Source organism: Dysidea avara, chromosome 2 (genome assembly GCF_963678975.1).
Source record: "Dysidea avara chromosome 2, odDysAvar1.4, whole genome shotgun sequence".
NCBI classification, from domain to species: Eukaryota; Metazoa; Porifera; class Demospongiae; order Dictyoceratida; family Dysideidae; genus Dysidea; species Dysidea avara.
The window spans coordinates 14,265,743-14,292,444 of record NC_089273.1 but is presented as its reverse complement, the minus strand read 5'-3'; the positions used below and the strand labels follow the sequence as shown (position 1 = coordinate 14,292,444).

Genomic DNA, 26,702 nt, shown 5'->3' with positions numbered 1-26,702 from the left:
AGGTAATTTCTTCTAGCTGATCTCTCTACAGGGTGATTTGTTCGTAGTTGAATTCTGTACAGGTGATTTGTTTGCAGCTGAGCTCTTTACAAAATGGTTTCTTTGTAGCTGAACTTTCTCCAAGGTAACTTCTTCTAACTGATCTTTCTACAGGGTGATTTGTTTGTAGCTGAACTATCTACAAGGTAATTTCTTCTAGCTGATCTCTCTACAGGGTGATTTGTTTGTAGCTGAATTCTGTACAAGTGATTTGTTTGCAACTGAGCTCTTTACAGAATGGTTTCTTTGTAGCTGAACTCTCTACAGGGTGATTTGCTTGTAGCTGAAATCCCTACAAGGTAACTTCTTCTAGCTGATCTCTCTACAGGGTGATTTGTTTGTAGCTGAACTCTCTACAGGTGATTTGTTTGTAGCTGAACTCTCTACAAGGCGATACTTCTAGGTGATCTCTCTACAGGATTCCTTGTTTCTAACTGAACTCTCAACAGGGTGATCTGTTCATAGCTGAAATTTCTACTGGGTGATTTGTTTGCAGCTGAACTCTCTACAATGTGACTTCTTCTAGCTGAACTCTCTACAGGTGATTTGTTTGTAGCTGAACTCTCTACATGGTAGTTTCGTTGTAGCTGAACTCTCTACAAGGTAACTTCTTCTAGCTGATCTTTCTACACTGCATATTTGTTTGTAGCTGAGTTCTCTACAGGGTGATTTGTTTGCAGCTGAACTCTCTACATGGGAGTTTCATTGTAGCTGAACTCTCTACAGGGTGACTTGTTTCTAGCTGAACTCTCTACAGGTAATTTGTTTGTAGCTGTACTCTCTACAGGTGATTTGTTTGCAGCTGAACTCTCTACATGGTGGTTTCTTTGTAGCTGAACTCTCTACAAAGTAACTTCTTCTAGCTGATCTTTCTACAAGGTGATTTGTTTGTAGCTGAATTCTCTACAGGGTGATTTATTTGCAGCTTAACTCTCTACAAGGTGACTTCTTCTAGCTGAACTCTCTACAGAGTGATTGATTTTTTTTGCAGCTGAACTCTCTACATGGTGGTTTCTTTGTAACTTAACTCTCTACAGGGTGATTTGTTTGTAGCTGAACTCTCTACAGGGTGATCTGTTCATAGCTGAACTCCCTATAAGGTAACTTCTTCTAGCTAATCTTTCTACAGGGCGATTTGTTTGTAGCTGAGTTCTCTACAGGGTGATTTGTTTGCAGCTGAACTCTACATGGTAGTTTCTTTGTAGCTCTACAATGTGACTTCTTCTAGCTGAACTCTCTACATGGTGACTTGTTTCTAGCTGATCTCTCTACAGGGTGACTTGTTTCTAGCTGAACTCTCTACAGGTGATTTGTTTGCAGCTGAACTCTCTACATGATGGTTTCTTTGTAGCTGAACTCCCTGCAAGGTGACTTCTTCTAGCTGATCTCTCTACAGGGAGATTTGTTTGTAGCTTAACTCTCTACAGGTGATTTGTTTGCAGCTGAACTCTCTACATGATGGTTTCTTTGTAGCTGAACTCTCTACAAGGTAATTTCTTCTAGCTGATCTCTCTACATGATGGTTTCTTTGTAGCTGAACTCTCTACAAGGTGATTTCTTCTATAGCTGATCTTTCTACAGTGTGATTTGTTTGTAGTTGAACTCTCTACATGATAGATTCTTTGTAGCTGAACTCTCTACAAGGTGATTTCTTCTATAGCTGATCTTTCTACAGGCTGATTTGTTTGTACCTGAACTATCTACATGATGGTTTCTTTGTAGCTGAACTCTCTAAAAGGTAGCTTCTTCTAGCTGATCTCTCTACAGGACAATTTGTTTGTACCTGAACTCTCACATGATTGTTTCTTTGAAGCTGAACTCTCTACAAGGTGATTTCTTCTAGCTGATCTTTCTACAGGGTGATTTGTTTGTAGCTGAACTCTCTACAAGGAAACTTCTTCTAGCTGATCTCTCTACAGGGATATTTGTTTGTAGCTGAACTCTCTATACATGATTTGTTTGTGGCTGAATTCTCTACATGATGGTTTCTTTGTAGCTGAACTCTCTACAAGGTAACTTCTTCTAGCTGATCTCTTTACAGGGTGAATTGTTTGTAGCTGAACGATCTACAAGGTAACTTCTTCTTACTTATCTCTCTACAGGGTGATTTGTTTGTAGCTGAACTTTCTACAAGGAAACTTCTTTTAACTGAGCTCTGTACAGGGTGAATTGTTTGTAGCTGAACTATCTACAAGGTAACTTCTTCTAGCTGATCTCTCTACAGGGTGATTTGTTTGTAGCTGAATTCTGTACAGGTGATTTGTTTGCAGCTGAGCTCTTTACAGAATGGTTTCTTTGTAGCTGAACTCTCTACAAGGTAACTTCTTCTAGCTGATGTATCTACAGGGTCACTAGTTTGTAGCTGAATTCTCTACATGGTGGTTTCTTTGTAACTGAACTATCTACAAGGTGACATCTTCTAGCTGATCTTTCAACAGGGTGATTTGTTTGTAACTGAACTCTCTACAAGAAAACTTCTTCTAACTGATTTCTGAACAGGGTGAATTGTTTGTAGCTGAACTCTCTACAGGGTGATTTGTTTGTAGCTGATCTCTATACAGGTTACTTATTTCTAACTGATCTCTTGAATTCTGTTCAGGGTGACTGCTCTATTAGGATGACTGCTGTATTAGAGTATCTCGATCTCGCACTTGCTACACCAAGTTGGATTTCGTGTTATAACTGCGTGGCTTTAAGTCTGATTCTTCTACACCATTGAAGAGCCTTTCTAAGATGATAACTCCATCTGTACAGCGATTTTCAAAGCATTACCCCAAGTGGTTTATCTGGTAGGCGTGACAAGCATAATAATAATAATAATAATAATAAATATAAAAAAATAGCTAATCTTGATTGCGTAATTGTTACAGACTGTTGATTTTTTCGCTGTATCTTCCTGGTTTTTAGCTCGATTTCTTTCAAACCACAAAAGGTTTGAGGTTCAATAGTTAACCTATTCACCCACCGATTTTCAGCTTCTTCCCATACGCGGTTTACCCTGTAGGCGTGACAACATATTGGTGTTATTTTTCGTGCATAATCGCTCATAACTCTTTGCCTGTTTATGGTATTCCAGCCAAAGTTGGTACCGAGATGCGCCTTTATATCCCCCTTCTGTGTGCCAAATTTCAAGGCAATCGGATAACGCGTTCGCGTTTTATAGCAGTTTTTGCAAGTGTGCGAAAAGAGGAAGAAAAATAAGAAGAAAAAAAAAACGAAGAAACTAAGCCAATGTTTGAAGTCGCATATCTCAGGAATGCCTAAAGCGATTTCGCTCAAATTTGGAATGTGGAGTACTGAAGTTGGAGGGAATGTACACAGAAAAATTTGTCTTGTTTCATCAAGGCAGCACAGAGCTACGGAGGTGCGAAAATTGCGTTTTCTTTCTTCCTGTCAATATACTCACGGGGTTGCGCGCCGGCTTCTTGGGCCGCACGACACACTACCGTGTGTCTTGATCATATTAGACACACACACACACACACACACACACACACACACACACACACACACACACACACACACACACACACACACACACACACACACACACACACACACACACACACACACACCTCTTGATGCCGCCCACTGAAACACACACACACAGACACACACAGACACACACAACACATACACACACCTAATAGATAAAAGAATTACAGAACACTGACCCTATTCTTTCTATACATCAGAACTGGTGTATACATCAGTATCTGATGATTGACAGTGGATTCAAGTGTCAAGCCCATAGCTTTAGCCATTATCGAGTTACACTTGTTTGAAGGCTTCAGTCAGTTAGTCAGTAGAAAATTCCATTAAATAATTTAATAAAACTCTGTAGCATATTGTTGAAAGCATTCCAGGTTGATCTGAGAGCTTGTTTGGGCTTTGTTTTGCCCAACCAATACTGCCTCGTCGTTGTCAGGGAAAATTGAGGCTGGTTTTTGGGTGACATTATTTCATGGGCCATGCCTATTCTTTTGTGGTCCCTATTATACAGTACTATCATACAGTATGATAAAATTTTAACTTAAGCAATTTGTATGGACTGGAGGATGTTTGATTGGAAGCAATGCACATGTCAAGAAGAAGATTAATTCTAGCTCACATATTTTCCCTTAGGGTTATTTTTGGATGTTCTACAGAGAAGTTGACTGTTCTGTTAGAATGCTCAACTTCAATCTAATCCTTACTCCTAAAATCAAGTTTAATAAGAGATTTGTCTTTGTCCTTGCTTCTTCTATATGTGATCCAACTATGGAAATCACCCATCTGGCCACACCTGGGATTTTGAAACTAGCATTGCGCTGTTAATAGTAGAAAACACTCTTCAAAATGTTTCTTTGATTATGGTTTGTTCTACTCTCAAATGAGTAGGCATTTAACTTATAATACTTTGTTTCAGAAATAAATTGATATTTAATGCGTTGAATATACCCATAAGGGTGATTTTCCAAAATTTGGTCACATAAGTTCTTTTGATATGCTTAGGCTTGAAATGCAATTACATCTGCAGCAGCTTCTTAATCCCATCAAAAATTTTTTTGAAGGAGGAAGGAATATCCTTATTAACATTTAAGTACTTAGTACCAATGACTTACAGCAGTTAAGTTCATCACTCCCATCAGCACAGTCTTGAATTCCATCACAATCAAATCGATTATAGTTAAGTCTTGTGGAATTTCCACAATTATCTGTGTATAGAGTGATGATCAAGACGTATTTCTTAACAATAAGGAATTCTAATGAATGTGTTAATTATAATATTGCTTTTATTAAGCAGATGTGTAGAACAACCAGAATCTATTTTGTGAATGGTTCTGAGTTTTTATAACTAGTTAACTATTTTTCAAATCTTGTGATAGTGTATGGCATGCAGTCATCACAATATTAGAGTGATGATTACACTTGTGACCAAACCTGTGAAAATAGCACATGTGAGCATATAAGTCAGACCTAATTACTTTAAAATGTTTCATAATTCCTAAATTTTTATGCTATCATGCTATAATCATACAATTTTTCAGCCCTTGTTAGATGTCTTAATATGTACATGTATATGTTGTAGAATTCAAATAATATCCTCAATAATAAGATAGAATCTACTGTGTAACAGGGTGCAGTTTGTGCCCATATGCATAATATTGTAATGTCATTTGTTTGTCCAACCCTATATATGTTAAGAATTGCAATGGTAGATGAATCAGTATATTGTGTCTTTATCACGATACAGCGATATATTGCATGAACAGAGTGAAGTCTGAATACTGCTGTATGTTGATTTTAAGGGAAATAAGTGACCTATTTTTTTCTTATATACCTTTCAGTTTAACCACAATGTACAAAAACTTCATGTTATCAAGCCACGAAATGTTGATATGTAATATATAGTTATACCACAGCTGTGACCACCTGATAGGTGAAAGAAGTACAGAGCACTCACCCTGTTTCTGTTATGCATATGCATCTCATGATAGATAGTTGTTTTAATAGCATTGGTTAATAGCTGTTAGATCACTGTTCATACGTCATTATACTTTACACACAATGCCAGATAATGTGCGATTGTGGGATCCAGTTTTATTTTTTAGGGTTTTGCAATCTGCAACTTCGCTATTGGGACAGTAAGTAAGTTAATACAGGGTATATTAAGGTAAGTAGTTAAGACTACAAGTTACTCATCTATTTAAATGTAGTTGCCTATGTGTGTTGTTCTGTGGTCTGCTCAATGGCTGACAATTGGTTGGTAGAAATATGCATCTATGCATTGCCCAACAATTATTTTACTGATCATTACTAGTCAACCTTCAGTGCTGTCACTAATAATAATAATAATAATAAATTAGTGACTACACTGAACCTAGTCAAAATTGTAAACCCAATCTCACAGTTAAACGCTCCATGTCATTCAATATAATGAGTCATATGTATTGTATTTTTGAACTGGTTGGGAATCAAAGCCATGAGCAAACCGCATTCCCATGATATTGCCCCAGGTTAAACCCTGAGTTTTGCTTTTGAATGCCCACGTAAAAGTGGTATATATATCACAATATGCGATATACCGATAGCAATATATCAAAAATATTAAACTGTTGCATTTCTAATACACGTATATGTATGAATACGTACATGCCCATGTAATGTAAGAATACATACATATCTATGTGTCTGGCTTTGTACCAAATATGCAAACTCTAGTGCATTGTATTATGCTTTAAAACATCAATACAAAGGTCACCTTACAGCAGAGAGATGATTCATTATCATATCCACAATCAAAATCATAATAGCAAATCCAATAAAAAGGATAACAACTATCAGTACGATTGCAGTACTTCAATCCTGCTCTACAGTTAAGTGATGCTACCAAAAAAAGAATCATTTAATAGCTTAACCACCAACTCCTGTGACTGAAGTTTGGAAAATAATCTACATCAATATTGTAGCAGAAAACGCTTTTCAATTATTGTATTTTTTTGTCATGAAGATAGCTATTTAGAGTTTATTCTACCCATAAATGGAAATATTTATGGTGCCTATATGAGTGATTTTCAAAATTCAGTCATGTATTTACGCATGCTGTATAAAATGTTTATTATGTATAATCAGTTAGTAGTGATTTTTTGAATAATTAGAAGTGCTATGTACTGTAAGTATGAGCAGCCAGCTACACATTTGTACTAAAGAGTTAGAGTCCATAATATTAACTGCACACAATAAAAACAAACTAGTGAAGATCACTACTAATGTCTGTCACAATACTCAACTACTTTTGTGTAGTGTTGTTCACTACTAAGTTCGTAGTGACCGTGAGAGAAGGTCACTACAAAAGTAGTGATGGTCACTACTTAAAAATAGTGAGCATTGTGGTAGAAATTAGTGAAATTCACTACTAGTTATATAACACTTCTTATTGTTTTACTGTGATTTAATATTGTGCACTACTCCAGCTTGTTTCAGTACTTTTTATCGATGTGCTATGTGGTCCCTAGTCTAGTTGAGAATTCCAATTTTTGTGCACTCGTTTGTTGACTTTCTTGGAAAATAAAATTATTATGACTGGTGAACCCATGCATACCATATCAAAAGAAAAAAACAGTATCGCATGCACCAGTCACCAATTATCATCTGAAAAGTGAAGTTTCCATTACACTTCATTGTCAGCTATGTTCAGTCTGTTACACAGCATTATGAATCAAGAACTGTTTGAAAGCACCTCTATAATCAAAGTAGGCACTATGAAAAATATGGACAATTTCTGCTTAGAAGGGAAGTCATCATGTACTTCCACCAAACCGACACCTTTTACTGTCAACCAAGATGTATGGGACACAAAGGACACTGGTAAGTCCATGAAGAATGCATTGTACCTACATGGTATGTCATAACACATCTCTAGGGTAGAAGCAAAATCGAACATTGAAAAAACCAAGCCCATAGCTTTAGCCGTTATTGAGTTACACTTGTCTGAAGGAATCAATCAGTCAGGCAGTCAGTAGAAAATTACATTTAATAATTAAAAAAACTTGTTGAAAGTGTTTTAGGTTGATCTAAAAGCTTGTTTCAGCTTAGTTTTACCAAACCAATACCACCTCATTGTCATCAGGGAAATGCAAGCTAGTTTTGTGGGCCACACCTATTCGTTTGTGGTCTCTACTATAAAATACTATCGTACTGTATGATAGGAAATAAAACCATTATTATGTACAAGTGCCAATATATTAACTGCATGAACACTTTGTATATGCACATATTACCAACATTTGCTATGCTGAGTTTATAGTAGTTGTTTCACTACATTCATAAGGCATAATAAAGTAGCAAATCTATTAAAAATTGAACTGGGAGTGAGATTAAATATTATGTACATAAATAATAACAACAACTTACTGCAATTTTCTTCATCTGATTGGTCTCTACAGTGACTTAAACCATCACACACTTGATATGATCTAATACATACTCCATCAGAATGACACCGAAAATCGCTATCATATGGACAAACAAGTGAACCTAATAAATATAATAATTATTGTTCATACTGAAGATTTAATTGCACTAGCTATGTACAGTATAACCAGTTTAACTTACATTATGCATGTACTATGATTTTAGAGCAAGTGTACAATATGGTCTACAATTACTGGTTAGAATAGTATACAGACAAGGGACATAGCCATTCTTATGATCAAAATGTGGATTTTTGTGTGCACAGTTATAGCTTTTTTCAAGGGAAGGATTTTTTTGTGAATTGTCACCATCCAAAATTTCAAGTGGAAAAATTTCATTACTTCTTCAGGACCTTAATATGTATGTATAATACTCAAACAATGTTACAGTAATTTGATTGAACTGCAAATTTTGAAGAAGAAATTTGTGTGGATAGCTAACTTTCCCTTTAAAAAATTCATTATACAGTACATACTGTATGCCAAAAGGCACATCTCAGGCCGAAGCGACATTGAACAGTGAACAAATCAAGCCTGTAGCCTTAGCTGTTATCAAGTTGCGCTCGTCTGAAGGCACAGTCAGTCAGAAAGTCAGTAGAAAATTCCATTTTATGATTTAAAAAAATATTCATAGCAACATGTTGAAAGTGTTTTGGGTTGATCTGAAAGCTTGCTTGAGTTGATCTGAAAGCTTTTTTGGGCTTAGTTTTACCGAACCAATACCACCTCATTGTCTCAGAAACTGAAGCTGGTTTTTGGATGGTGTTTTATTGTGGGCCAAGCCTACTCCTTTGTGGTCTGTACTATACAATACTATCGTACTGTATGATAGGTAATAAAACCATTATCAAGGGCTTACGCAGGAATTTTTAAAAGGGGTTTCCACTACAGCTAAGTGACTATTATATTAGAGTGTTTATATTACCTGACTGCTCTATTAGAGTATCTTGATCTTTTCACCAAAATCATAACTCACAACAATGCTATAAGTGTTGCTATATGTTACAGGGTTTTAATAAGTGTTGCTATATGTTACAGAGTATTAATAAGTGTTGCTATATGTTACAGAGTATTATTAACTAGGATAAAAGTTTAATAGACTCCATATTCTGGAAACCTGAAGTTTCAATTTCTATGTTTCAAGTATAGTGTGTAAAAATCCAAAGGGGTTTCCTGAAACCCCTGGAAACCCCCCTCGTTACACCCCTGATTATTAAGTACAAGTGCTAACTTATTTACTGCGTGCACACTGTGTATATATATATCAAGACACACGGTAGTGTGTCGTGCGGCCCAAGAAGCCGGCGCGCAACACCTGTGAGTATATTGACAGGAAGAAAGAAAACGCAATTTTCGCACCTCCTTAGCTCTGTGCTGCCTTGACAAAACAAGACGATTTTTGCTGTGGACACTCCCTCCAACTTCAGTACCCCACATTCCAAAGTTGAGCGAAATCGCTTAACGCGTTCCCGAGATATGCGACTTCAAAAATTGGCTTAATTTCTTGGTTTTTTTTTCTTCTTATTTTTCTTCCTCTTGTCGAACACTTACAAAAACTGCTATAAAACGCGAACGCCATATCCGATTGCCTTTAAATTCGGCACAGAGAATGGGAATATAAAGGCGCATCTCGGTACCAAAGTTAGCTGCAATACGATAAACAAGCAAAGAGGTATGAGCGATTATTCACGAAAAATAACACCAATATGTTGTCACGCCTGCAGGGTAAACCGCGTATGGGAAGAATATGAAAATCGGTTGGTGAATAGGTTAACTATTGATCCTCAAACCTTTTGTGGCTTGAAAGAAATCGAGCTAAAAACCAGGAAGATACAACGAAAAAACCAACAGTATGTAACAATTACACAATCGAGATTAGTTAATAAAAAAAAAAACTGCTTGCCACGCCTACCAGATAAACCGCTTGGGATAATGCTTTGAAAATCGTTGTACAGATGGAGTAATCATCTTAGAAAGGTTCATCAATGGTGTAGAAGAATAAGACTTAAAGCCACGGAGTTATAACAAGAAATCCAACTTGGTGCAGCAAGTGCGAGATCGAGATACTCTAATAGAGCAGTCATCCTAATAGAGCAGTCACCCTGAATAGAATTCAAGAGATCAGCTAGAAACAAGTAACCTGTATAGAGATCAGCTACAAACAAGCCACCCTGTAGAGAGATCAGCTACAAGCAATTCACCCTGTAGAGAGATCAGCTAGAAGAAGTTACCTTGTAGGGAGTTCATGCAACTATGGAAAGAGATAGTTCAGCTAGAAGAAATCACCTTGTAGAGTTCAGCTACAAAGAAACCACCATGTAGAGAGTTCAGCTACAAAAAAAATTGCCCTGTAGAGAGATCAATAGAAGAAGTTACCTTGCAGAGAGTTCAGCTACAAAGAAACCATCACGTAGAGAGTTCAGCTACAAACAAATCACCCTGTAGAAAGATCAGCTAGAAGACGTCACCTTGTAGAAAGTTCAGTTACAAGGAAACCACCATGTAAGAGAGTTCAGCTACAAACTAGTGACCTTGTAAAGACATCAGCTAGAAAAGTTACCTTGTAGAGGGTTCAGCTATAGAGAAACCATTCTGTAAAGAGCTCAGGTGCAAACAAATCACCTGTACAGAATTCAGCTACAAACAAATCACCCTGTAGAGAGATCAGCTAGAAGGAATTACCTTGTAGATAGTTCAGCTACAAACAAATCACCCTGTAGAAAGATCAGTTAGAAGAAGTTACCTTGTAGAGAGTTCAGCTACAAAGAAACCAGTAAAGCGCTCAGCTGCAAACAAATCACCTGTGCAGAATTCAGCTACGAACAAATCACCCTATAGAGAGATCAGCTATAAGAAGTTACCTTGTAGATAGTTAAGCTACAAACAAATCTCCTTGTAGAGAGATCAGCTAGAAGAAATTACCTTGTAGAGAGTTCAGCTACAAAGAAACCACCATGTAGAGAATTCAGCTGCAAAAAAATCACCCTGTAGAAAATTCAGTTACAAACAAATTGCCCTGTAGAAAGATCAGTTAGAAGAAGTTACCTTGTAGAGGGTTCAGCTACAAAGAAACCATTCTGTAAAGAGCTCAGCTGCAAAGAAATCACCTGTACAGAATTCAGCTACAAACAAATCACCCTGTATAGAGAGCATCTAGAAGAAGTCACCTTGTAGAGTGTTCAGTTACAAAGAACCACCATGGAGATTTCTGTAATCAATATAATATTATGTATTGTATATATATAATTTGTACATTTACTGGTAAAATATTTGAAGTACATCTACTTCATCTTTTCTTCTTCCTGTAGTAAAGAAAAAAGATAGGTTAAAAAAGTCCCAAAGCCGGCCATAGGCCGGCTTTTGGTATACAAATACAAAAAGAAATGAAATCTAATCCAAAACAGCAAAGCTGTAAAAAAAGTGTACGGCCCTCAAAAAGGCTATGATGAAAAAAGATGTGAAATCCAAGGTGGCGGCCAAGAAATGGCTGTGATGGTAGGTTAATGGTAAAAATTTTAATAATGACAATTCAGGAGAATTTTGTGCCGCTTCACAAAATTCAGCTGAATTGTTATTATTAAAATTTTTACCATTAACCTACCATCACAGCCATTTCTTGGCCGCCACCTTGGATTTCACATCTTTTTTCACCATAGCCTTTTTGAGGGCCACACACTTTTTTTACAGCTTTGCTGTTTTGGATTAGATATATATATATATATATATGCACATATTATTAACACTTATTATGCTGAGTTTAATTGTTTCGCTACATTCATAAGCATTCATAAGACATTATAATGTAGCGACTCAATTAATAATTGAACTGGCACAAATTAAATATTATGTACATAAATAATAACAACAACTCACTACAATTTTCTTCATCTGATTGGTCTCTACAGTGACTTAAACCATTACACACTTGATATGATCTAATACATACTCCATCAGAATGACAACGAAAATCCCCATCATATGGACAATCAACTGAACCTAATAAGTAAAATAAATTATTGTTCATATTGAAGATTTATGTGATGACATTGTGCTAACTAAAAACAGTATAGCCAGTTTAACTTACATTATGTAATGTACTATTTGGTCAGCAGACTCATGTTGTCTAAGGGACATAGTCATTTTTTGGATGAAAATATGGACTTTTGTGTGCAGGATTACCACATAGCTTTTTACAAGGGAACGATTTTTTTTATGAATTATCACCATCCAAAATTTTATGTGGGAAATTTTCATTACTTCTTCAGGACCTTAATATTACTCAAACAATGCCATTTTGATTGAACTGCAAATTTTGAAGAGGAAAGTTTTTCCCTCAAAAGATTCACTATGTGATACATCGTGGTCACTGTGGTTAGCATGCTAAATGCTAATTTAAAATTTGGTGACATTTTAACCACTAAAAATGACAGCAAACTTTCATCCTCAAAATTTACAATTATCACGATTACTCTGCTAAGGTGTATTTGCTCTCATTAACACCACCTTGTTATATACAGTAGTCCCAGAGTTTGTACTATCAATGAGGCTGATTGTGGGTACAGACAAACTTATTGCATTGTGATTAATGTTGTTGCCAATAGATATAATGGCTGATTTTTGAGCACACATTTGATATACTGTAATAAAATAGTAACATATGAGTACTCCATTAGAGTTACTGACTTTTAGATGCCTATTATGTTTTTTCCATGGCATGCATTTTCACAAGAAAGTACATACGTACTATATACATACTAACTTTCTACTGTAGGGACTATTATAGATTCTACCGTAAGTACTTCATAATAATATTATCTAATCCAAAACAGCCAAGCTGTAAAAAAAGAGTGCGGCCCTGAGAAAGGCTATGGTGAAAAAAGATGTGAAATCCAAGGTGGCGGCCAAGAAATGGCTGTGATGGTAGGTTAATGGTAAAAATTTTAATAACGACAATTCAGGTGAATTTTGTGCCAAGACCAAGCGGCACCAAATTCACCTGAATTGTTGTTATTAAAATTTTTACCATTAACCTACCATCACAGCCATTTCTTGGCCGCCACCTTGGATTTCACATCTTTTTTCACCATAGCCTTTCTCAGGGCCGCACTCTTTTTTTACAGCTTGGCTGTTTTGGATTAGATTTCACTTCTTTTTGTATTTGTATACCCCAAAGCCGGCCTATGGCCGGCTTTAGGGATTTTAACCTGTCATTTTTTCTTTACTACAGGAAGAAGAAAAGATGAAGTAGGGTGATTTCTTTGTAGCTGACCTCTCTGCAAGGTGATCCTTCTAGCTGATCTCTCTACCGGATGACTTGTTTGTAGCTGAACTCTCTACAGGGTGATTTGTTTGTAGCTGAACTCTCTACAAGGTAACTTCTTCTAGCTGATCTTTCTACAGGGTAATTTGTTTGTAGCTGAATTCTCTACAGGGTAACTTCTTCTAGCTGATCTTTCTACAGGGTGATTTGTTTGTAGCTGAATCCTCTACAGGGCAATTTGTTTGCAGCTGAACTCTCTACATGGTAGTTTCTTTGTAGCTGAACTCTCTACAATGTAACTTCTTCTAGCTGATCTCTCTACAGGGCAATTTGTTTGCAGCTGAACTCTGTACATGGTAGTTTCTTTGTAGCTGAACTCTCTACAATGTAACTTCTTCTAGCTGAACTCTCTACATGGTGACTTGTTTCTAGCTGATCTCTCTACAGGGTGACTTGTTTCTAGCTGAACTCTCTACAGGGTGATTTGTTTGTAGCTGAACTCTCTACAAGGTAACTTCTTCTAGCTGATCTTTCTAGAAGGTGATTTGTCTGTAGCTGAATTCTCTACAGGGCAATTTGTTTGCAGCTGAACTCTGTACATGGTAGTTTCTTTGCATCTGAACTCTCTACAATGTAACTTCTTCTAGCTGAACTCTCTACAGGGTGACTTGTTTGTAGCTGAACCCTCTACAGGGTGATTTGTTTGTAGCTGAACTCTCTACAGCGTGATTTGTTTGCTGCTGAGCTCTCTACATGGTAGTTTCTTTGTAGCTGAACTCTCTACAATGTAACTTCGTCTAGCTGAACTCTCTACAGGTGACTTGTTTCTAGCTGATCTCTCTACAGGGTGACTTGTTTCTAGCTGAACTCTCTACATGGTGATTTGTTTGTAGCTGAACTCTCTACAAGGTAACTTCTTCTTTCTACAGGGTGATTTGTTTGTAGCTGAATTCTCTACAGGGTGATCTGTTTGCAGCTGAACTCTCTACATGGTAGTTTCTTTGTAGCTGAACTCTCTACAATGTAACTTCTTCTAGCTGAACTCTCTACAGGATGACTTGTTTCTAGCTGATCTCTGTACAGGGTGACTTGTTCCTAGCTGAACTCTCTACAGGTGATTTGTTTGCAGCTGAACTCTCTTACATGGTGGTTTCTTTGTAGCTGAACTCTCTACAATGTAACTTCTTCTAGCTGAACTCTCTACAGGGTGACATGTTTGTAGCTGAACCCTCTACAGGGTGATTTGTTTGTAGCTGAACTCTCTACAAGGTAACTTCTTCTAGCTGATCTTTCTACAGGGTGATTTGTTTGTAGCTGAATTCTCTACAGCGTGATTTGTTTGCTGCTGAGCTCTCTACATGGTAGTTTCTTTGTAGCTGAACTCTCTGCAATGTAACTTCTTCTAGCTGAACTCTCTACAGGTGACTTGTTTCTAGCTGATCTCTCTACAGGGTGACTTGTTTCTAGCTGAACTCTCTACATGGTGATTTGTTTGTAGCTGAACTCTCTACAAGGTAACTTCTTCTTTCTACAGGATGATTTGTTTGTAGCTGAATTCTCTACAGGGCGATTTGTTTGCAGCTGAACTCTCTACATGGTAGTTTCTTTGTAGCTGAACTCTCTACAATGTAACTTCTTCTAGCTGAACTCTCTACAGGATGACTTGTTTCTAGCTGATCTCTGTACAGGGTGACTTTTTCCTAGCTGAACTCTCTACAGTTGATTTGTTTGCAGCTGAACTCTCTACAAGGTAACTTCTTCTTTCTACAGGATGATTTGTTTGTAGCTGAATTCTCTACAGGGCGATTTGTTTGCAGCTGAACTCTCTACATGGTAGTTTCTTTGTAGCTGAACTCTCTACAATGTAACTTCTTCTAGCTGAACTCTCTACAGGATGACTTGTTTCTAGCTGATCTCTCTACAGGGTGATCTGTTCGTAGCTGAAGTCTGTACAGAGTGGTTTGTTTGCAACTGAACTCTCTTACACGGTGGTTTCTTTGTAGCCGAACTCTCTACAAAGTGACTTCTTCTAGCTGATCTATCTACAGGATGACTTGTTTCTAACTGAACTCTTTACAGTGTGATCTGTTCATAGCGGAACTTTCTACTGGGTGATTTGTTTGCAGCTAAACTCTTTGCATGATTGTTTCTTTGTAACTGAACTCTCTACAATGTGACTTCTTCTAGCTGATCTCTCTACAGGATGACTTGTTTCTAACTGAACTCTCTATAGTGGATCTGTTCATAGCGGAACTTTCTACTGGGTGATTTGTTTGCAGCTAAACTCTTTGCATGATTGTAACTGAACTCTCTACAAGGTAACTTCTTCTAGCTGATCTCTCTACAGGGCAATTTGTTTGTAGCTGAATTCTCTACAGGGTGATTTATTTGAGCTGAACTCTCTACATGATGGCTTCTTTGTAGATGAACTCTCTATTAGGTACCTTCTTCTAGCTGATCTGACTACAGGGTGACTTGTTTGTAGCTGAATTCCCTACAGAATAACTTGCAATGTAATATAACTGAGTAAATTATACATGCAATTGAATGCTTTATTAGGGTGACTGTTCTATTAGAGTATCTCGATCTCGCATTTGCTGCACGTAGTTGCCTTTCGAATCATAACTCAGTAATTTGCAATCCGATTCTTCTGTACTACTGCAAGAACTTTCTATGATGATTATTCCAGCTACATACAGATTTTCAGCTCGTTGCTCTAAGCGGTTTGTCTGGTAGACACGAAAACTAATAATTTTTTTATTCATAAAAATCGATTGCGTAATTTTGACACAGGTTGGGTTTTGTGTCATATCTCCATGGTCTTTATCTCGATTCCTTTCAAACCACAAAAAGGCACTCCTACGATGGTTGCTCCATCTACATATCAATTTTCAACTGATTCCTCCAAGGGGTTTATCCTGTAGGCGTGACAGACCTTCGACCTTATTTTACGCAAATAATCGGTCATAACTCCGTGAATGTTCATCGGATTCCTACCAAAGTTGGTACGGAGATCCGCCTTAATGAGCCCTTTAAGTGTACCAAATTTCAGCCCAATCCGAGCACGCATTCGTGTTTTATGGCGAAATTTTCGAAGTGTGCGAAATGAAGAAGATGAAGAAGAAAAAACGAAGAAATTAAAACGAAATTTTGTTCGCTCGTATCTCGGAAATGGCTAGAGCGATTTTCTTCAAATTTGGTATGTAGACTCCCCTAACTGGGCGGCATGTCTCTAGCAAATTTGGTTCCAATCGGATAAGGGATCACAGAGCTACATAGGTGTGAAAATTGCGTTTTCTTTCTACCTGTTAATATACTCACGGTGTGGCGCGCCGGCTTCTTGGGCCGCACGACACACTATCGTGTGTCTTGATATTTCAGATGTTACATTGTACATTCACAAAAATTATGCAAATAAAATTATTTCATCATTGTATATGTAAATAGCACACTTATCCACCATTACTTCTCAAAAATTAAGCATATATTATGCATAATTATACGTTCTGTACACTGACGCATACATAAGACAGAGTATGTATGTTATACAGTTATGCACTGCATGAATAGTGTGTTAGAGCTGTACCGATACCACATTTTGCAGTTGATACCAATATCCAATATTTTAATCTATTTCCTATACAAGTTTTCAAATAAACCAATGTTAAATATTCAGCCGATACTTGAAAGTGTAACTGATTTGTATTATTGTGATCAAGACACACGATATGTGTTGTGCGGCCTAAGAAGCCAGCGCGCCACGCCGTGGGTATATTGACAGGAAGAAAGAAAACGTCATTTTCACACTTTTGTACCTCGGTATTCCCTTATCCAATTGGAACCAAATTTGCTACAAAGTTGCCCACCAGCCAGGGGAGTCTACATACCGACTTTGAAGGAAATCGCGCCAGCCATTTCCGAGATACTAGTTGCCAAAATTTCGATTTTTTCTGTTTGTAAAAAAAATAAATAATTTTTTTCGTGTTTTCACACACTTGCAATAATTGCTATAAAACGCACACGCGTACTGCGATCGCCTTGAAATTTGGCACACAGAAAGGGAGTCCAAAGGCAAATCCTAGCATCAATTTTGGTGCAAATCCGATGATGGTTCGGGAGTTATGACCGATTATTTGCGTAAAACAAGATCGATTTGTTGTATTTGTATTTGTATTTTAAGGATAAAGGCTTATGCCTGTACATCCATAACAAAATTAATAATTATTATGTACTTAGCTATTCTAATTACTATACAAAATCAAATAAGCAATTACTGTAGTGTCTGTCCAGCAGTGTTTTAAAATCATTGACAGAAGGAGAATCAACAATAGATTGGGGTAATGAATTCCAGTCATTGATTACTCTGTTACTATAAAAATTAGATCTTGTATATGAATTAGTGTGATGTTTGAATAATTTCCTTGTGTGACCTCTTGTTACAGTAGAAGTGGATGGGGTAAATAAATGATTTTCTATATCATAACTGCCTTTGAGAATTTGGTACAAATATATCAAATCACCCCTTCGTCTACGGTGTTGTAAAGATGGTATGTTTAGATGTCTTAATCTGTCGTAGTATGATAAATGGTTGATAGATGGAATCATTATGGTTGCTTTACGCTGCATTCTTTCAAGTTTTTGATTGTCAAGTGTGTAAGAAGGTCCCCATATGACATTGTTATATTCAACAATTGGGCGGACAAGTGTTTTATATAGTTTTACCATGACATCAGAGTCCTTACACTCAAATGATTTACAGATGAGACCTAGAATCCGGTAGGCCTTTTTAACTACCATATCTGTGTGAATGTGAAATTTTAATTTTGAGTCAATTTGTATGCCAAGATCTCGAATGTTGTCCAATAGCTCCAGCTGGATTCCTGCTATAGTATAATTGTTGGTGTATGGAGCATTGCCAATATGTAAGACCTTGCATTTTAAAATATTAAAAGATAATAACCAACGTTTTGACCAGTCAAGCAAGATATTTATGTCATTTTGCAGTACAAGGCAGTCTTCAGAAGAACAGATGGTACGATAGAGCTTTATATCATCTGCAAACATCAGTAACTGACTGGAGACAAGTGACGGCAGTTCGTTAACATATAGAGAAAACAATAACGGACCAAGTATTGAACCTTGTGGGACACCGCTGGAAACCTGTATCCAAGATGACAAGACACCATTAATTTTAACACATTGACGTCGACCCATAAGAAAACTTTTGAACCAGCTCATAAGTTGACCATTAATTCCATATGCTTGAAGTTTCAATAAAAGTCTAGTATGTGGGACGCTGTCAAATGCTTGTCACGCCTACAGGGTAAACCGCTTTATGGAATGAGTTGAAAATTGCTATGTAGATGGAGAAACCATCATAGGGGGTGCCTTATGCGTAGGGTAGACAATGAAAAAATCAACTTCTATAGTTTCTCCTCCAACTCTGGGTGATCAATCCTACCCAAGTTTACATTAAAACCATAGGGTAATAATCCAGTGATCCCCCTTGCTGTGTTGTACTGTAGTGCGCATTTTAAATTTTCGCGACTTTCAGGTTTTTAAATAAAAATGGGCAGCAGCATCAGCGAAGCTGTTTAGAGCACTTCAATGTTTCCATGGATGGCGCATTACATGGTGGTCACTATCAGCGTTGAAACCGGGTCACTACTGCTGACCCGGATGACCCACTGACCCGGATTAATTAAAGCCAAGGCATGCGATAAGAGCTATGTTTCGGCTAGTCTTGAGCGAGCGAACGAGACTACGTTTTGAGCGTTCAATTCGTGTAGTAAATATTGCAACTTCAGCCTAGCTGTAAGCAACCAAAACAAAAAAAGTCAGCACCTACTGACAATAGCTACCCCTCACCATAGATACCCTCAGTTTCATGCTACATACTGCACTTACTAATAAATGGGCGTGGCTTAGCGTATGTTTGTAATGCGATAAGTGGGCGTGGCTCACGAAAGAGCTACACGATAACGTTTATAAGTTTCCACGTCGTGAAACGAACAATTTCGTTTCTCACGTGATCCAATCCGGGTCAGACCCGAATAATTTGTAAACCGGGTCGGACCCGGAGAAAATGTGACCCGGATGACCCTACCCGGATGACTCGACCGGGTTTCAACGCTAGTCACTATGCTATAGAAAACGGATGCTCCGGTATTCTAGGTGAAACAGATGCTGTGAGTTTCTAAATCATAGCGTGAGAGATCGAGGGCATCAGTTTGCGTTGGCACGTAAGGCACTGTAAATCTCCACTTAATAAGGTCCAAAAAGGTGCGTGAGAGTTATTAAACCAACCTTGGACTTCGTTAAATGAGTTTCAGTTGGTTTATTTTTCATTGCAGACTCGTCAAGTGCCGTTTTAGTGAAAATTGAAGTACAGCGAATCACCTTTTAAACAAGTGTATTTTGTAGAGCACCTCGCCCAATAACCTAAAATAGCAATGGACAACATTCTAGATGTTCCTGCCCATTTTTATAAAAATGAGCTGAAATCAAAATTTACGACACGGCTACATACCGAATGGAAGGCATTTGGTCACAACCGAACCCACCATTTAAAACTAGACCATTGGTAGGCTCCATCCCCCGAGTTACAAGTTAATCCAAAGAGGGTGGATTTTTTTCATTGCCAACCCTGCTTTTGGTGGTTTGAAAGGAATCGAGACAAAGACCATGGAGATATGACACAAAAGCCAACCTGTGTCACAATTAGGTGATTGGGCGATTTTTTTGGTGACCTCAATTTTTATGAATAAAAAGGTATTAGTTTTTACGCCTACTACTAGGCAAACCGCTTACAGCAATGAGCTGAAAATCGGTGTGCAGCTGGAATATAGAAAGTCCTTGCAGTAGTACAGAAGAATTGGATTACAAACTACTGAATTATGATTCGAAAGTCAACTCCGTGTAGCAAATGCGAGGTCGAGATACTCTAATAGAACAGTCACCCTAATAGGACAGTCACCCTAATAGAACAGTCACCCTAATAGAACATTCAGCTAATTTATTTACTCCATTATAGAATTCTATTACATTACAAATTATTTTGAAGGGAGTTCAGCTGCAAACATTTAATCTTATAGGTAGTTCAGCAGGAAGCAAGTCACCCTATAGAGAGTTCAGCTACAAATATATGGCTGTAGTGATTCAGAACATTACAAGTCACACTGAAGAGAGTTCAGCTATAAAAAAGTCATGCACCCTGTAGAAAGTTCAGATCCAAACAATTTACTCTCTAGAAGTTCTGCTACAAACAAGTCTTCAGTTTAACAACCAAAATCCACCATGTAAAGACTTCAGCTTTACTAACAAGTTACTCTGTAGAGAGATCAACTAGAAATAAGAGAGAGCTCAGCTAGAAAACGTCACCTTGTAGAGAGTTCAGCTACAAACAAATCACACTGTAGAGAGATCAGACAGAAGAAGCCAGGGTTCAGCTGTGAAGTGATCACCTTAGAAAGAGTTCAGCTAGAAAAAAATCATCCTGTAGAGAGTTCAGTTACAAAGAAATCATCCTGTAGAGAGATCAGCTATAAACAAGTCACCTGTAGAGACATCAGCTACAAAGAAACCATCCTGTAGAAATTAAGCTGCAAAAATATCACCCTGCAGAGAGTTTGGCTACAAAAAATCACCCTGTAGAGTATTCAGCTACAAACAAATCACATTGTAGAGTGTACAACTAGACACAAGTCACCCAGTAGAGAGATCAGCTACAAGAAGTTACATTGTAGAGAGATCAGCTAAAAGAAATCACCTTGCAGAGAGTTCAGCTACAAAGAAACCATCCTGTAGAGAGTCACCCTGGAGAGAGTTCAGCTACAACCACATCACCCTGCATAGAGTTTGGCTACAAGAAACCATCATGTAGAGAGTTCAGCTGCAAACAGATCACCCTGTGGAGAATTCAGCTACAAACAAATCGCCCTGTAGAGACATCAGCTAGAAGAAGTCGCCTTGTAGAGAGTTCAGCTACAAAAAACCATCCTGTAGAGCGTTCAGCTGCAAACAAATCACCTTGTAGAGAGTTCAGCTACAAACAAGTCACTCTGTAGAGATATCAGCTAGATACAAGTTACCTTATAGGGATCAGCTACAAACAAATCACCCTGTAGAAATATGTGTTGGAAACAAATACCATGTAGAGAGTTCAGCTACAAACAATGGAAGTTTCAGCTATAGTTCAGTTATGTATAAGAAGTCACCTTATTACCTACAGTATGATTATCTTTCATTGTTAAATATACAAATATTTTTAATCAGACAAAAAACTGTACACAACATTCCTTCCTTTGTTCCACAATTCCTGCAGAAAAGAAAAAAAAACTAGTTAGAAGGAAGCACCAAAGCCAGTTAGTGGTCAGCTTTGTGGCTTGCAATACAAAAAGAAGTGATATCTAAACCAAAACAGCCAAGCTGTAAAAAAAGAGTGCGGCCCCCAAAAAGGCCAGGATGATAAAAGATGTGAAATCTAAGGTGGCAGCCAAGAAATGGCTGTGATGGTAGGTTAATGGAAAAAAAATTAATTACGACAATTCAGGTGAATTCATCCTGGCCTTTTTGGGGGCCGCACTCTTTTTTTACAGCTTGGCCGTTTTGGTTTAGGTAATAAAACTATACAGCATAATCACTATGGCTGTGTTGAATTTTTTTTAAATCCCAACCAATGATTGTTCACATAGTGGTTTAATCCAAACGTGTCTGTTTTTGGTCAGTGCAAGAGGTCAAGCTGTACCATAGATTGAAACTGTATCACCAAAAACATGGTATGAAATACCTCAAAACAAAAGATTGTTTGAATACTTCGAGAATTGAACCCAGGCTATTTCATAGCTGTCAAGAATCTTACCACTTGTCTACAAAGTCACTTGTGCACGTAGAGAGCTTTTAATAGTACTTAAAGTACTATTACTGGTATACATATACTATATATGTAGGCTTGCAATTGACCGATACTTGTAATATTGGTACCAATATCGACATAATATCAGTATCTGTACAGCCCTATGGTGTATGTACACACGTGAAAAGATGCAATTGGCTGATATATGTAAAACAATAAATGCACTTACTACAGTTGAATTCATCTGACCCATCTCTGCATTGCCTGCTTCCATCGCAAACATATTTCAATTTGATGCATTTATTATCCCCACATCGATGATCACCATTATAAGGGCATGGCCTTGTATCTACATAATTATGAAATATGAAGATACAGTATTTTTAAGCACATAACCTAATCATTACTTTTAGGCTAGAAATTATTGTCACATTGCCTATGAAACCAAAGTCTTATTTTGGGAATTTGTATGACTAACCTGTGCATTGTGCAAATGAAACCTTTTTTCAGACTAGAACTGTCTTAATTCCTATGCTTTCCTATATTGGTTTGCATACAAAAAATACTACTGCATAGACCATGCACTAATTACAAAGTAATTTTTGATGCTTTGATAATACTGTAATAAAGCAGTCAACCACTTGATAGAATTAAAGCTGTCAGTAACTATCATATTAAAACTGCATCAATAGCAGAAATATATATCAGTGCTTCTTTTTATTGGGTATGCTCTGAGATGACCCAGAATGACATGCATGTCTGTTACTGTACTGTATATGCTTATAACTGTTATGTGCAACTTTTAATGCCAAAATTGTCCTTCCACTGTTTAATTGGCTTGCTCCACAGTCCTTTCTCTTTACAATAAAATAGCAACTTTGCAGACTTAGGGCAAAAACAACAATGACAAGAGGTACTAGTCCATTGTGATTAACAGGAGCTCATTGAATCCTATGGACACAGGGAAGCATGTAACTCCATACACTACCAACACTCGGCTATAGGCAAAATTCAAACATGGCGTCCAGTGCTATGTATAATCAATGTCATGTCCCACCCCACACCCCTGGGGGTCCCCGTACACATACTGGAGATTTTACGTCTATACTTGCTCCACCCGTGGGACTTTTGAAGGTAACAGTTTGCTGAGCCAATTATTATTTTAATAGGTAAATAAATCCCCATAGAAATCCCTCTACTGAGGTGGGGACATAGTGAGGGTTTTGACAAGCTTCCCCAGTACAGGGGAATTTGACACTAGACTTTTCCAAATTCTCTATATTCCCTAACCCAGGGTGGGTGATTGGGCATGACATTGATAGGTGCATTACAATGTATATAATTGGTTACATCATTGTTATGCGCAACAGGAATACACTGAATTGGCTGCTATTCAATAATCTTGTGTGAAGGTAGCAAAGCTGCTTCAATAGAAAGATCATAGAGTCAAATGTAAAGCTTGGAATAGTCAAGTGGAGTACTTTTGCTTGAATAACAACTGTAGAAAGACTGTCCTGCTCGGCCTGTGCTACTATTCTTCCATCATGCCATTGAATTTCGTTTCCATAGCTTCACTTTGTTGCAGTGGAAGCATGATGTACTTGAGCATGCACCACTGTATAATATCCTAATTAGGAAACTGTAAAGGTTACTTATTACACAGCAGCTATGTTTGAATTTGCTGTTTATGGAGTTATATGCTCCCTGGTCCATAGGATTCGATTTGCTTCTGCGATTAAATTTAGACAGAATTGCTGCATTTTAAAATTAGCATACAGCATGCAGTAATTCTCACATAATATTGTTAGTCACCACTACTAGTCCATGATGGTTGTACTTTCTTGGTGGATAACAACATCATTTAGCTGTAACTATTAAAACAGTACAGTACTATTATTGAAAAAAGATATTAAATATCTTTGGGCTGCATCACAAATATTTAATTAATATACATATGCGCACTGTCTTGGGTGCATTGTTGAGTGCTTTATTAGAGCATGTTGACTTTTAATTTTCACTGGCAGATTTACAGTATAACAATTGTACTTATTAAGCAAGCTTACAATTTGATGCTTAAGGCACTTTCAAATTCATGCTTCATGGTTTACCTATAGTGTACATACCACAGTTTTGTTCATCATAATCTGAATCAGATCGATATCGGCTTTGACATTCAGAGTATCCATCACACACATCAGTTGATCTTATACATACTCCAGTATCATTGCATTTGAAGTCACCATCATAAGGACACGGCTTGGATACTACAAAAAAGTATGATGCAGTATTTATGTACTTATTTCTGTGGATACCCATGTGTGAAATCTAGAGATAGTACATGAATACACTACTATAATATTTTAAATAATACAGTAAAATATTATTAAATCTTGACAATGCTTTTATGTGCCTATGAGATATCATGAAAACAGCATGGTAAAAATTTTAAACTTTGCTGAAATCATTATAAACACCTCTACTAGTTTAAAATAAAATTTCACAAGCCATGAAAAGGTATAAAATTATCCTATGCTGTACTCTACTTAAATGTGACCTGATTTTGGAAAACCAGTCTTAATTTCACATGCGAAATAATTCGAAATTTATAATTCACTGTGTTATCATTAAGACAGTTTGGCACCTGTTAGATTAATTATTTCTCAGAATTTGTAGTAATTCAAGGTTTACTGACTAACAATTGTAATCATTGTAAAGCTGATTAATTGCTTGGAATACTTAAGTTTGGTCGTAAATTTAATATTTGAGTTGTCAAATGTGACATTAAGAAAATTTTCTAAAATTGGGTCACAAACTACTTTCATGACAACATAAGAACGTTCAATTACTGGATAAGTATTTTACAATTATATTCATAGATTATGAAGAATTTACATGGAGGATTTTAAATGAAAGGTTAAATTTGATCATCTTGTTCACTACATTAATACTATAGTCAAAAATTAACTTCCCTTCTAGTTTTTTGTTCTGTTACTTCTGTATGGTGTACTATGGCATGCAGAGATGAGGTGCATGCATTAGATTATATTAGTGAAGCAACACTCCGAAGAGCTTTGATATAGAATCCTATAATGTACAACAAGGTGTGGCTATTTATTTTATCACATGCATGTAGTTAGATAGGAAGCAAGTAGTATTATCCAGAAATAGGAGCTGTTTATACAGCAATAATAATTACCACAAAGCCCTTGTTATAATCGTTGTTGTTGTTGTTGTTGTATTTAATCTTGGCAAAGAGACAGAATGGTCTGTATGCCAAGTCATTTTTCAAATTATTAGCTATATGTTGCCCAACCATTACTTATCGTTTACTATCAACCTTGAAGTCATTTAAAGGGCATGTTTTGTAATAGAATTTCTATGGCTTCAAGGCCTTGTTCATTGGCTAGAATTTACCCAATGAATGTTTGTAATAGAATTTCTATGTACTGTATTCCCTACATGCTAAGAAAAGAAATTCTTCTAAACAAAAAAGATGTTGTTACGCCAGGGCCTAGCTACATAGTTTGCTATATAAAACTATACAGAAAGGAATGCATTATCTTAGTGTGAGAATCACACTATACACAAAGCATGCTACTGTGTGTACATAGTTGATCTGGAAGCCTAAAATATTATATCCCCTAGTGAAATTTTTGTTATGGTATATATATATATATATATATATATACGTACCCTTTGAAGCTTAGTTTGAAAGTGATTTACGCAGTGTATCAAATAGTTCTGTGTCAGTTATCCTTGACTACAGTACTAGAATAACTGTATGCTCTATAAGGGTGACTACTGTACTAGGGTGTCTCAATTTTACTTGATCAATTTTTGGAAACCCCCGGGAGCTGCCTCTTTTCTTATACACATCTGAAGTGTACACCTCTACTCTGTATATTATTGCAAAGGATTACAATTGATGTAATAAATACAGAATTTAATCTCTCTTGAATGCATTTCTGTAAGAGAATTAACAAACATACCACAGTTATGTTCATCATAATCTGAATCAGATCGATATCGGTTTTGACATTCAGAGTATCCATCACACACATCAGTTGATCTCAGGCATACTCCAGTATCATTGCATTTGAAGTCACCATCATAAGGACATGGCTTGGATACTGCAACAAGATAAGGCAAAATAGAATAACACACATTCCACAAACACAACATAACGTTATCACCAACCACTGCCATACATTGCTTGTAGTGCCTATGAAATGTTTTTACAAATTTGTCTGACAGCCAGTATATCAATGCAAGGGTCGGGACAAGCAAGGATAAAGACACCTATGAGGTGTTCCGTGCGGGACACCAAATTATACGGGACACCTATGAGGACACCAAAATACGGGACACCTAAGAGGTGTCCAGTATATTTAACAAGAACGGTTCCATGCAGGGGCGGATCCATGGTTTGGAAATGGGGGTGCACCAGGGTAGTAGGAATTTATCCCAAATTTCAGTGCTATGCTATTCCCAGTTAACACCATACTCGCTGCGTATACACATGCTGTGCATTAGTGTTAACATAAATTCTAGCCAATGAAATTGCAACTACAACTTTTTCACTGCTACCAGTAAA

General features: G+C 37.1%; 1 protein-coding gene across 1 annotated transcript in view; it reads right to left on the bottom strand.

Annotated features, from left to right (window-relative positions):
- Positions 1-26,702, bottom strand: part of LOC136246676 (low-density lipoprotein receptor-related protein 1B-like) — a 63,366-nt gene that overhangs the window by 26,376 nt on the left and 10,288 nt on the right. Inside the window, exons 4-10 of the mRNA XM_066038224.1 lie at positions 26,098-26,238; positions 24,232-24,372; positions 22,338-22,457; positions 11,868-11,990; positions 7,936-8,058; positions 6,289-6,408; positions 4,644-4,736 (exon numbers count right to left, since the gene is read on the bottom strand). Of these exons, the coding sequence (XP_065894296.1) occupies positions 4,644-4,736; positions 6,289-6,408; positions 7,936-8,058; positions 11,868-11,990; positions 22,338-22,457; positions 24,232-24,372; positions 26,098-26,238 (861 nt within the window). The remainder of the gene's footprint in view (positions 1-4,643; positions 4,737-6,288; positions 6,409-7,935; positions 8,059-11,867; positions 11,991-22,337; positions 22,458-24,231; positions 24,373-26,097; positions 26,239-26,702) is intronic.